Genomic DNA, 13,457 nt, shown 5'->3' on the forward strand with positions numbered 1-13,457 from the left:
TTTCTGACATGAGTGACAGTCCCTCCGACTAGAAATAAACTAATAACCTGAAGTATATGCTGTAACTACAACAGCACTGAACTGAGACTGACAGAACTGATGTGAAGTGAACTCAGGTCCATCCATCTCTCTGGCAGCAGCTCGTGCCTGCTCGCCCCCTCCGCTCATTTAAAATGCAAAGATGTCAGCCAATCACAACAGTGGGCGTTTTTACTGAAGTCTCACAGCAGACACGCCTCTTGAAGCAAAGCATTCAGCCAGAGGACAAACATCAGTATTGAAAAAATGCCTTTTATTTCTAAATTATGACATTTTATGATGTAAAAATCATACTAACAATATAAGTACACCTCAGGAAACATTATAAAATAATAGAAAAATGCCATGCCATGGGACCTTTAATTAACATGAACATTCGGGTTTACAGTGCATGTGATGGGTGGTGTTACACGAGTCTGGGAAGGGCTGTCGGTCTAAGCTGCAGGACTCTCTCTTGGCTAATAAAGTAGTAAATCGCTAAAAAAAAAAATTTTTTCTTATAATCTAAAATATTTAATACACATTGTTCTGATCAAAAAACTTTCAAATTAATTTATTTAGAAACACAGACATCAATAATCAGCCTGTGAGTCTCAACAATGGTGACAATAATAAAGCATGTTGCAGTGGCTACCACCAATCACAACTCATTAATGGCTCCCATCATGCATTGCGGTATGAATAAATTATGATCTGAATTGTCTATGTAATTTTCTTTTCCTAATTGACTATTCTTCTTGTCACCATTGTTGAGATGCATAGACTGAATCTTGAGGTCTGTGTGTGGCTAAAAGAAAAGCTTTTTTTTTTTTAAAACAACTTTTAAGAAATCCTTTATATTATGTCTAAAACTTTGTATATTTATGTAGAATCACAGTTATGCTGTAAACCGCAACATAAATCAAAAATATAGTTCAAATGATGATTGTCATAATATAACCAACAGATCACTTTTTGTCCTTGTTCTTCTGGCAGTTATAATTCAGATACAGCAGCCAGACAAAATCTAAAGTTAATAACATAAGGGTCAAGAGCCCAACTAAAGCAAACACCCATCCCCATAACGGTGGCTTACAATTTGAGATGTTCTCCTTCAGAGATTCTGCTTGTTATCATCAGGTGTCTTCAATAATGATCAATCATCACTAAATGAATCACTTAATTATCTCATTACCTTCAACACTCTTGAGTGGACTCATATACACTCCCAGGAGTGTTAATTTAACACTGGAGTTTTTGCTGTGTACAAAGAGCCGTAGTTAACTGACAAGCTGAGCCATATCGCATTAATTATCGCTGGCGATACGTCCACGATATTAATGCGATATGGCTCAGCTTGTCAGTTAACTACGGCTCTTTGTAGTAAATGCCGCGCCATCTGAAAGCAGGTGAAGCCGATTTACTACTAATCAATTAACCGGCTTTACTGATGAGATGCGCATAACAATCTCACGATATATATCGCCCAGCCCTAAATGGAAGTACAGTACCCTTACTGTAAAAAGTATTCACAGTAACTTACTGGCCAATCGTTGCCAGTAAGTTACTGTAAATTTTACGGTAAATTTTTTACAGTGTAGGATTTGACTGTAAAAGAGCTAAACAAGTAATCAGCCCTATGAGCAAACCAGGTCTGGTGTAGATGTTGAATTTTATTAAAATAAATTCATTTATTACAAACCATTAAAAATATATTGTTTAGAGACCTAAAATGTAACTTAATGGACATGTATCAAATTTGTTTAAGATCTTTCCCTTAAGCTCTGATTGTCCATCTGTGGAAATGTGTAAAACATTGCTGAACCCAAAGTTAAAATTCACCCTCACTTAGGGTTTTTAAAAGACGTTAACCCAGAGTCACAGCCTGTCACATCAAACACAAAAACTTTCACTTGATTTGTCTGCTCAGGCCAATTCGAAGAGAACAGCAGACAACCTAAATGAAAATGCGAATTCACTGAATTGACAGTAGACTGTGGTGCTTATAGAAAAGCACAAATACCCACTTAACTCAGTACACAAAGCACCGCCAAGCTGTAGTTTTATATAACAGCAGTGACTTTGGGCATGTGACCAAAATGTAGTGTGAAAAGAAAAAGTGAAAAAATGAAGCATAAAGTGTTAAAACTGGATGAAAGACTGTGCTGAGTTTGCTAGTTTAAAATCTCAACACAAACTTATAAATATTTACACAGGTTAGATAGCTTTCTGAAAAAGAAGTTGAATGTGCACTTGTGTATCTTTTTTAAAAGCTGTACTTGCAGACAATATAATGAAATGAAAGTGTACTTAAGTGACCTTCAAGACTATGTAAACACATTTAAAAGTACACTTTTAGTAAAGCTAGTAAAATTAGTAAAGTTTTACTTCAAAGTAAATTCAAACTATTGTTTTTAATAATCTTTAGCTGTTTTAAAGTACACTTATTTTTATGTGTTGACTAACATACCAACATGTGAAGCACTTGTACCTGTGTATATTAACTTTAAAGTTAATATATTTTAAATTAACTAAATTGCAACTTCATAATTTCAAATGTGTAATTACAAATATACTTTAATACAAGTAATATAAATGACAATAATTCAATATAAATGACATTAAAAGTTTTTTCTTTTAGTTTACAAAAAAAAAATTATTGTTAGTAAATTCAACAGTGTTAACCATATTTCCAAGACAATAGAAGTAATTATGAAATTACATGTAAAGATGTACTTAAGTCCTACTTAAATGGGTCAAAATATTTATTAGCCTATACATTTAAACTATAACACATTTTCTGGTAGTTTTGTATTTGTGTGTATATATTTTTTTGTTTGTTTTTAACATCAACATTCCTAGGGACTACGGATAATTTTTTTTGTCAATTTGGCAAAATCTGGCACATTTTAATGTTTTTTACTCATGTATATTAATGTACATTGTCCCAGATTAATTTAACAAATAAACAAAAAATGCGATTACGTTTCTGAAAACATTACATTCAGTTCACACTTAAATATATTCTTGTCTTTTACGACTTTATTTCTGTAATAAGTAGTCTTTTTAAAAGTATGCTATAAGTGTACTTCTTTTTCACAAGGGTCTGTCATAGTTTTAATATTGGAGAAACGCCCTTAATCCAATGAAATGTTGTTCAGTTTTTGAAATATTTACTTTAACTTAATTTACTGTAAAAAGTGCATTTATGGTTGACTACGTAATGCAGGACAAATAAACAGAGAGGTCATGTGAAAGAGAGAGTCACGTATATGTTTGTTTGGAGTGTGTTTTAAGTCAACTCAGTCACTTGCGACAGTGAGATCACACTAGCCAGAGCTGTAATCCACTCTCTGACAGTTTTAAACTATTTAAACTAACTATTTAAAAAATCTGGAATCTGAGGGTGCAAAGAAGTGCCTTTAAAGTTGTCCAAATGAAGTCCTTAGCGGCACATATTACTACTAATAATAATTTTTTATATATATATACGGTAGGAAATGTACAAAATATCTTTACTTAATATCCTAATGATTTTTGACCACAAATATAACCATGCAACTTATGACTGGTTTTGTGCTCCAGCCAGGGTCACATATATTATAACTTTAGAAATGGTAAACAGTGTAGAAATAAAAGTACTGCAAAAACTCACATGATTAAAAACTATACATAACATTAGACATGAATATATTTTCACATATATGTCACATATGTACACATGTAACATGAAGATCAATTTTTAAGCTTTATGTTCTATGCATTTTTAAAATATATTTCAATATATTGTGACAAGTGTCCCGAGCTCTCATCAGCGTCGCCCTGGAAACGGAGCAGGCACACCTGCACCCGCTCATCATGGGCTGAGCGGTCACACCTGCGCCCCATCAAGCTCTGGCTTTATAAGCAACACAGACAAACACAGAGGGGAGAGATGTCTCCAAAGACTCGGCTAACGTATCGCTGTTATTTCCCCAGACAGCAGTGTGTGACCACCAGCCCTCACTTCGCACGGACTCCACGGACCCACACAGCACTGCGAACAGAGAGGAAGAGAGAGAGAGAAGGCCGAGCACCGGAAAACTCCTCACATTTGCTATTTTCCCCACCTTGTTGATTAATAAAATCCACCCTTCGGGGAACTTCCCTCTATCCTCGTGTCGTGTACTTCCTCGTCCCGTCACAATATTTAACAGTGGTTCATGTGAATATATAACATTTGTGTATAGGGTTAGTTACATGACACCTTCTGCTTCTAATAGTCAAGCTAAATCTCGGGTTAAATATTAAGGCATAATTATAGCTAGAATAAAAATCAACCCCAAATAGAAAATGCCTTTAAAAAGATTTAAGTTGTGGTTGCAAGTAAGTTATGTAAGTTTATTTTCTAACGTGGCATCTGGAGCCTGTGCTACTGTAATTATTTCAGCATCTATTGGTTGAACTGAAACATAAATCTTGCATTGTTTGATATTAAATTAACTGACTGTTAAAAGAACTAAATTGATTTGTTTTGGCGTTTAAACCAAATGTTCTCATTACATATTACAAAAATCTTGAGTTTGAAAGAATGATTATGTGGACTGAAAATGTGTATAACTGAATGAAATCATGAGATCAGGTTTTGAAAATGTACACATTACTTGTGAAAATATTACCAAAGCAAATAAAAAAAAACTGTAATTAAGATTCAGTCATCTCCACAGCTGCAGTGTTTCTGACTCCGGCTGCCATGATGGCGAAGAACAGGTTGGGGAAGAGAGATCTGACATAGAGAGCTGCTTTAGGGATGATGGAGTGGGCCATTAAAATCTCCTTCTTCTTGCTACCCAGAGTCTTCAGGAGCTCAGTGGCCATTTCTTCAGGGTTTACACCAAGAGACTTCGGTTTGAAGTCTGCAGTTTCCAGCCAGTGTCCGAGCAGAAGGTCCAGGGGAATATAGTGGACAATACAAACAAACAAGATGTTATGAGCTACAAACTGTGATCTTTACATTATAAACTGACAGAGCTGTCCACTCACGTGTTGCTGTGTCCTCGTCCTTTGAGTTTGTGCTGGGAGTTTTTATGAAGGTGTGGTTGACGGTGCTGACGGTTATCCCATAATCCTGAACCTCAGCCCGCAGACACTCAAAGAAAGCCTGGACGGCATGCTTGGATGCAGCATCTGAACAATGCAGAACACCTTACACTGACAAAGATATCTAAATACTCAACATGTTCGTGGATTTATTACTGCTGATTAACCGTATGAACATTAAGGGAATAGTTGTGCTTCCCGTAGAGCAGTTTATTTTAATTATTTAAGCTGGAAAAGAGTTGCATGAACCATCTTCAAACTTTCTCCTGATGTGTTTCATTCAGAAAATAACAGCATGCAGGTTTGGACGGACATGAAGGCGAGTAAATGATGACAGAATCGTCCCTTTCAAACTCACAGGTGGCACGGAAGGGCACCGTCAGTTTCCCCTGAATGCTGTTGACTAGAAGAATGTGACCTGTTCTTCTGGAGATCAGCGACGGAAGAACACCTGTGAGCGTGAATCAAATCGGTTAAAAACGCTTGAACAACAGAGCGTTATTGTTGACAGCTGTGATGGAGTTCACATTTTACCCTTAACCAGTGTGACAGGCCCAAAGTAGTTGACGTCCATGACAATCCTGTCCATCTGGAGGGACAGACTCTGTACAGGAGCCTTCACTTTCATGCTGCTGTTGAAGATGAGGACATCCAGACTGCCGTAACACTCCAGGATCTCAGAGATGAGCTCAGGAACGCTCTCCATATTACTGAAGTCCAGCTCCACCAGTTTGGGTGGAAACGTCTAACAGAAAAGTTAGATTTGAACCAAGTCACCTCGCATATTACAACCACCAAAAACATTGCTGCATGTTTCAGACAATGTTCATTCATATTGTTAATGGTAATTCTGCACTCACAAGTGTTGGATCGGATTCACTCATCAGACGCTCAGCAACAGTCTCCAACTTTTCCCAGTTATTTCCACAAAGGATCAGTCTGGCTCCACCAGTATGGAAGAGTTTTGCACATTCTAAAATTACCACAATGTAAATAAAACAAGACTCAAACATCAAATATGCAATTCATCTGGTTCTAATAATTCCAACATAATGAAACATTAAACACTATTAAACAATATAAAGTCTCCCCCTTTTCTCATTTTGCCCAAAAACACATAAAATAACACTTAATTTCAACAATTTCACTCTACTCGTCAAGTCCCAAGCAAAGCATGCTGGGAACTATAGTTTCAGCAAAAATCATTTTCGAGTACTTAATTGGTTCACATTCACCCCAAATAATTTTTTTCTAGTAGATTGCACATTTTAGAGAATTACATTAATCGAAAGCAAAGAAATCACGTTTAGAAGAGAAACACCATTTTGTTGCTTAGATGGCAAATAATATGATTAAAGGGGTGGTAAAACACCTTCTTTCGAAGGCTTGATTGTGTTTGTGAGTTGCACTGTAACTTGTGTTCATTGCCGTTGCTGTAGTCCTTAGAAATGTATTTCTTTAAAAGCAAATATCTACCAACTTTGAACGTTGTCACTTTGCAGATGTTGTTTATGCTCAAACAGCAACATTACATACTAGCTAAAGTTAGAAAAGTGAAATTGTGTTTTACCACCCCTTTAAGTAAATTGGACAATGTGTTTTCCTGTTTTTTTTTCAGTGTGGGTGGGATATATTAGGCAGCAAGTGAAACTTTTGTCCTCAAAGTTGATGTGTTAGAAACTGGGCAAGCATAATGATTTGAGCGAGTTCGACAAGGGCCAAATTGTGATGGTTAGATGACTGGGTCAGAGCATCTCCAAAACGGGGTTTTCCCAGTCTGCAGTGGTCAGTATCTATCAAAAGTGGTCCAAGGAAAGAACGGGGGTGAACCAGCAACAGGGTCAAGGGTGGCCAAGGCTCATTGATGCACGTGGGTAGCGAAGACTGGCCCATGTGGTCTGATCAAACAGACGAGCTACTGTAGCTCAAATTTCTTTCAGCAGATAATGCTCCTGCCACAAAGCAAAAATGGTTCAGGAATGGTTTGAGGAGCACAATAATGAGTTTGAGGTGTTGACTTGGCCTCCAAATTCCCCAGATCTCAATTCAGTCGAGCATCTGTGAGATGTGCTGAACAAACAAGTCCGATCTATGGAGGCCCCACCTCGCAACTTACAGGACTTAAAGGATCTGCTGCTAACATCTTGGCGCCAGATACCACAGCACACCTTCAGGGGTCTAGTGGAGTCCATGCCTCGACGAGTCAGGGCTGTTTTGGCAGCAAACGGGGGACCAACACAATATTAAGCCTGATCGGTGTATATGCCCTGTTTGTTTAGTCTTTATTCAGTGTTGTCGTTACATATAGGGTAAAACAGTTTTGTTGTTGTTTGATTTAGTCTCCTGGATTGATTCTCTTTTCTTAGTTTTTTTCTAGCGAATAACAGCGATCTGCTAGTTAAAAATGATCCATCTCCTCTCCTTCGTCCATTTGCACCCAATAAAAATTCAAAAGATGCTTAAAAAATATCAAAATGACTTGTTATCCTTTCAATCCCTCAATGAGCAATGGCGAACTGTAGCTCTCTATTTGTATCCTGTTCATTTTCTTGACAAGTTGTTAGTAGTAAAGATAAGATCATGTTTCTATATTTATGATTTAGCCTTTTATATAAATCCTTCTTTAAATTACAATAGAGGCATATTCATTTTAAAGTACTGCATGACAGAAATTATCCAGTTGTTCTGAAAAAGCAGTACCATTTCCAAGAGTTGAGATTGAATCCGTAATCAGCACCACTTTGTTCCTCACAGTTGTCTTGGCTAAATGCCTGAGTATCAGACTGTAGAGATAAAAGACACCAGCTGCGACCACCACCACTGAGAGCACAAGCCAAACTGAGGTCACATCCAGCCTCTGAAAGAGACATTAAAACAATGCAATTGCATTATTCTTGTTTACAGGAATAATTCCATCAAAATAAATATCATTTTAACAATTTGCTCACTAAACCAGTATCAGCAAAACACAAATTATATATTACAGTTACGATGGCATGCATCGAAGAATGTCCTATAATGGGATTTCACTGTAACCAGGGTCTCAAAAGCTCCAAAAAGGTCAAAATAACACTATCAATAGTCCATTTGACTTGCATATTGTACTTTGTGTTCAACAGAAGAAAGAAAGTCATTCAGGTTTGACACTTTAAAAACATTTGCATTAATGCTTTTAAAATATCCTCACCATAATATCACTTATACCCATGGCGGTGGTGTTTCAATAACACGAGACCTTAAACAATTGAAAAAGAATATACATTAATAGGAATTAATATCATTCATAAAGTCATGGATTGACTTTGGTGACAAGTAGTAATGATTCAGTCCAGTTATATTTTTGACATAATATGAGTAGTTTAAATGCATGTGAGGTACTTGTGACAGTCCATACATTATATTAAACAATACCAGTTGTAAAATCACAAAGTTAAAATCTCTAAAGTTTATAATGGAAGCTCTGTGTTCAAACCATTACTCCATGTTGCGAAAAGCTAAATATATTCCAGCCTAGAATTAGCTGGGAATTCCCAGCCTACATTTGTATTACTGCAGGACTGCCCATTCACACCAAGGACGATAAAGGTAAAGATAAAGGCTTTAGATAGTTCTAAAAACCGTTCTCAGTATTAAAGTATAGCAGAGTTAACACCACCACTATAACGATAAATGCACAGAGAAACGATATCGTTATCGTTGGATCACTTTCAGAACGTTTTTATCCAGCTCAGCTGATGAACGATTAAAAAAAAAACATTGACAGCCAATCAGAATCCCTCCTGCTTTAAAGAGTTCGAGCATTTAAAGTGACAGACAAGCGCGAGCTTATAATAAACAGAACGATATCATCCTCTGGTGCGGACGCTAACATAGTTATCGTTATCGTTCTTGGTGTGAACAGGCCTTAAGAAACAAAGAAACAAAACATCAACACAACTCATTTTTGGTGATTATTAACAACCACCAAATCAACACAAGTCAAGTCAACACAACTACAGAGCTATTGTTCTTCGTCACTTACTAGCACGAGTCTTTAAGCATCTCTGATGTAAACGTGTCTTTTAGGATTAGAAATCAGTCTCAGTGATCATCTCCACTCGTGTCTCTTCTCACACAGCTCTACACACACAGGCGAATACTGCAGGGTTTGAGTGCTTTTAATAGCTCACACTCACAGCTGAAGCTGTTGTATGTATAGCAGCCTGAGAAACTGTTGTTGAGTTTCTAAAAGTAAAGCTCTCTAAGCTCAAAAGAGTCTTTGCGACTGATCATTTTTGATGATTTTTTAAGAGAACGTACTAATATTCACTTTGATTTCAGAACAAAACTGAGCAATTATCAATAGGTACAAGACTCAAGTCCCATGCAAATTGACCTAATAATAAATCGGAGAAAAACTGGAAGAAAAGAATCCTGGTTGCATGCAGAATTATGACAAACTGTTTTTTTTTTTCCGTTTTGTTGTTGTTGAAAATAAATTCTAATTCTAATAGGCTATTGTCACAGGTCGGGGCGGGCCAAACCAGACTGCACCCACCCCTGGAAACCCGGGAACCACCCCGAGGAACGTGTCAAGGACCAGACAGACAAGGGAATAAAATACAGTTTATTTATTATTGTTAAAAGATCGATGAATTGGATAAGTCCTAATTAAAATCTTCTTCTTGCCACCAGGACAGTTCAAGAGTCTACCGACCTCCCGGGACGGGAGGGGCGGGACGTTCGTGGCGGACCGGAGGCTCGTCGGAGGGGAATCGGGGGGGAATCCCCGCGCCGTCCAGGTAGGTCGCAGGGTAAGTATTCCTCTACGGGACTCAAGAGGGGAGGCCGTGGTCAGACGAACCCCATTCAGACTGGAACCAGGTAAGTATGCCGATGCGAGGGCGAAGCGAGTCACTGGGGTTACTCCGGAGGGAGGTACTCAGAGGTGGGGGCAAGCGAGCCACTCTCTTCTTCTTCTGAGCAGGGTAAAGGCTTCCAAATAGGGCGTGTGGGGACCACCAGGCGGGGGGGGACACTTGGAGCGGGGCGCTCACGTCAGCTGAACACTGGGACAGACACAGCACAGTTTCGACGGTTCAACAATATGTGAAGCTTTTCAACTGAAATACCTTCTCTCCTTTCAAACGGGGTCAAGACTTCCAATAGGGGCGTGTGGAGACCACCAGGCGGGGAGGACACTTTGGGCAGAACGCTCCACTTCAGCTGAGCACTGGAACAGTATAGCAAAGTCTCAACGGTTCAACAGTATGGGAAGCTTTTCAACTGATATACCTTCTCTCCTTTTGAACAGGGTAAAGGCTTCCAATAGGGGCGTGTGGAGACCACCAGGCGGGAAGGACACTTTGGGCGGAACACTCGACCACCAGGCGGGGAGGACACTTTGGGCGGAGCACTCCACTTCAGCTGAGCACTGGAACAGTACAGCAAGGTCTCAACAGTTCAACAGTGTGTGAAGCTTTGCAACTGATATACCTTCCCTCCTTTGAACAGGATCAAGGCTTCCAATAAGGGCGTGTGGAGACCACCAGGCGGGGAGGACACTTAGAGCGGGGCGCTCGCGTCGGCTGAACACTGGGATAGACACAGCACAGTTTCAACGGTTCAACAGTACATGAAGCTTGCAACTGATATACCTTTTCTTCTTCTGAACAGGGTCAAGGCTTCCAATAGGGGCGTGTGGAGACCACCAGGCGGGGAGGGCACTTTGAGCGGGATGCTCACTTCGGCTGAGCACTAGAACAGACACAGCACAGTTTCAACAGTACATGATATATGAAGCACTCAGCATTAACGGGGCCGGGTCTTTTCAAGCCGGAAGTTGGGTAGTTGCTTTATCAAGACCCTTCGTTAGAGACAGCGGGTGGAAGACTGTAGGAGAGGAGTGCACGGCAGACTTCTATTACTTCTCCACACACAAATTTCACTTCACAGCACAAACCGTGTAAATCTTCACTTCAGGCACTGCAATTCCACTCGCACACCGTGCATTCGGGCCAGCACTCACCCACTGGTCTTCCCTCCCACCAGATCGAATCTCGTCCTCAATCAGGGCTTGACTTTGCTCCGGGAAAGCAGAAGAACGATACAGCGATCACCACATTCGGCAAGGAGAGGACAGAAGTTGGAGACAGATCATTAATTCACTCGGTGTAATAGTTCACTCGTGCCAAACGTTTTCCAAACTCTCCACACCACTTCAGTGTTAGTGCATATAAACAACGGATCAAATACTCATCACTTGCGTCTTTCTCACTACGGACGATATTCCTCAAGTCTTCGCTGCCAAATACTTCACTCCTTCCTTTCCTCTTCCACAACTAGGGATGGCAGACGCGAAACTGACGTTTCGGGGCTTTGCCGAGATCCCGAAGCGCAGATGTTTCGAAACACTGCTCCGAACTGTGATTCGAAACACCCATGTCACGTGACTACGGCTAAATGAAGCTTCGAAGTGTTTCATCAGGTGGCGCCTTCCGAAACTGCGTTGATTAAAGGGGGCGGGAACAAGCCACACAGTCACACATCTGTATAACCTAATTCACCACAGTTTAAAAGTGAAGTAAATCCATCTTCACCTCGTGGGTTTTTGTGAGAGGAGAGTGATTTTGTGATAGCAGTGATTTTGTGATAGCAGTGAGATTTATAGTGCGCTTTGGTTAGTTATATTTAGGCTAGATTTAAATGAGATATATTGACTGATAGGTATAGACAGTGACATATAGTTAGGATAGATATAGTGACACATTCATATAGGCTAAGTTAGATAGTGACAGATAGATAGCACAGCATAAGTTAGATATATAGAATTATATAGATATAGATTCATAGGTGATATATAGATATATTAATAGAATATATAAAAATGGAGGCTGCACGCAAGAGATGCCGTACATCTGTGGTGTGGGAGCATTTCCATTTGGAAGCACCAAATAAAGTGAGATGTGTGTATTGTGATAGGCAGCTAGCCTTCTGCAACAATACATCATCCATGTATTTACATCATCCAAAAATATTTGTGCATGCCAGCAACAAGTGTCCCTTGTGAGAGGATTTTTTCAAAGGCTGGAGAAATTATTTGTAAAAAAAGAAGTCAGCTGAGTCCTTCAACAGCAGAGCAATTCATATTTTTGAATAAAAATGTTTTGTGACAAATGTGACACATTGTGGCTTTATTTATTTTATTAATGTTCATTTTGTATAACAAACAAAAAATATATAGTTCTTTACAATGACGAGGCTACAGGTTACAAAACCAAGATCATGTAGTTGTCAGACAGATGTTTAAAAAATTTTTTTTTTACATGGATCATTGTCAAGGTATTTCAGATCAACACATGGAAATGACCACTAGATGGCGCCGTAGAGATGGGTGTCAGATTGATTCGAAGCTTCGAAACAATATGACACATTTGCTTCAACTGCTTCAGTGCTTCACGAAGCCTCGGTCTGCCCATCACTATCCACAACTCCAATCTTCCCCACTCCACAGCCAAGCCTCAATAAAAAGAGCAACCCGCTGACAAACACAGCATCATACGGGAGGAGAACCACCAACAGTCTGTTTTCTCTCTGTTTTTAAAGCCTCATCTCAATAGGTGTCCCTCTCACAGCGTTCTCTATAATTGCCCCACACCTGCTGTCATGGGCGTAGATTACGCGGGGGACGGGGGGGACATGTCCCCCGCACTTTTAATAAAACGTACATCCGTCCCCCGCACTTTTACCGGGTCGCACCGGTCCTAGTCGACCTGCTCTGTGCGGGATTCGAACCGGCGTCTAGTCGCACCGCTCTTACTTTTAAACATTTATGATTATAATCATTGTTGAAAACAGCTGTGGAAATCATGATGCATTTTATTTTTCAGGATTTTTTTATTAATAGAAAGTTAAATGAACAGCATTTATTTGTATTGAATAAAGCATGTATAAATCTTTTGTTATATTATAAATGCCACTTGATCAATTTAATGCATGTTTGATGAATAAAAGTATTAATTTCTCTCTTTTTTTATCTTACCACAAATGTTCGAATAGTTTCATGATTTCCACAAAAATGAAGCAGCACAACTGTTTTCAACATTGATAATAATCATAAATGTTTCTTGAGCATCAAATGAACATATTAGAATGATTTTTGAAAGATCATGTGACACTGAAGACTGGAGTAATGATGATAAATTCAGCTTTGATCACAGGAATAAATTACAAAGATTTTTTTCTTTTTTACTATATATTCACACAGCTGCTTTACATATAATATATGTGATAATACTTCATACTGCATTTTTTATTAAATAAATGCAGCCTTGGTGAGCAGAAGACTTATTTCAAAAACATTTAACAATTGTAATGTTTCC

General features: G+C 38.9%; 2 protein-coding genes across 2 annotated transcripts in view; both read right to left on the reverse strand.

Moving 5' to 3' along the window:
* Positions 1–3,906, reverse strand: part of LOC307120914 (ras-associating and dilute domain-containing protein-like) — a gene marked incomplete at its 5' end in the record, with an annotated part of 28,648 nt that extends 24,742 nt beyond the window's left edge. The window contains one exon of the mRNA XM_079808170.1: positions 3,862–3,906. Coding sequence (XP_079664296.1) covers positions 3,862–3,906 — 45 coding nt within the window. The remainder of the gene's footprint in view (positions 1–3,861) is intronic.
* LOC307126024 (dehydrogenase/reductase SDR family member 7C-B-like) lies at positions 3,680–9,226 on the reverse strand. Its single transcript, XM_079816353.1, has 8 exons — positions 9,119–9,226; positions 8,285–8,332; positions 7,798–7,954; positions 5,958–6,070; positions 5,632–5,842; positions 5,456–5,548; positions 5,041–5,184; positions 3,680–4,913 (listed from the first exon to the last, which is right to left on the reverse strand). The coding sequence occupies exons 2-8, from the start codon at positions 8,303–8,305 to the stop codon at positions 4,702–4,704; spliced, it is 951 nt and encodes a 316-aa protein (XP_079672479.1). The 5' UTR covers positions 8,306–8,332; positions 9,119–9,226; the 3' UTR covers positions 3,680–4,701.
* Between the last annotated feature and the right edge of the window lie 4,231 nt (positions 9,227–13,457).

This window comes from Gobio gobio, assembly GCF_949357685.1.
Source record: "Gobio gobio genome assembly, chromosome: 1".
NCBI lineage: Eukaryota > Metazoa > Chordata > Actinopteri > Cypriniformes > Gobionidae > Gobio > Gobio gobio.

Bases quoted from the DNA above. Each gene is read 5' to 3' on its own strand.
- LOC307126024 (XM_079816353.1), bottom strand. From the start codon at position 8,305: ATGGGTATAAGTGATATTATG. The intron at 6,071-7,797 runs GTACTGCTTTTT...TGGTAATTTTAG, and splicing joins AATCTCAACTCTTGGAAATG to AATGTGCAAAACTCTTCCAT. The intron at 5,843-5,957 runs GTGAGTGCAGAA...CTTTTCTGTTAG, and splicing joins GTGAATCCGATCCAACACTT to ACGTTTCCACCCAAACTGGT.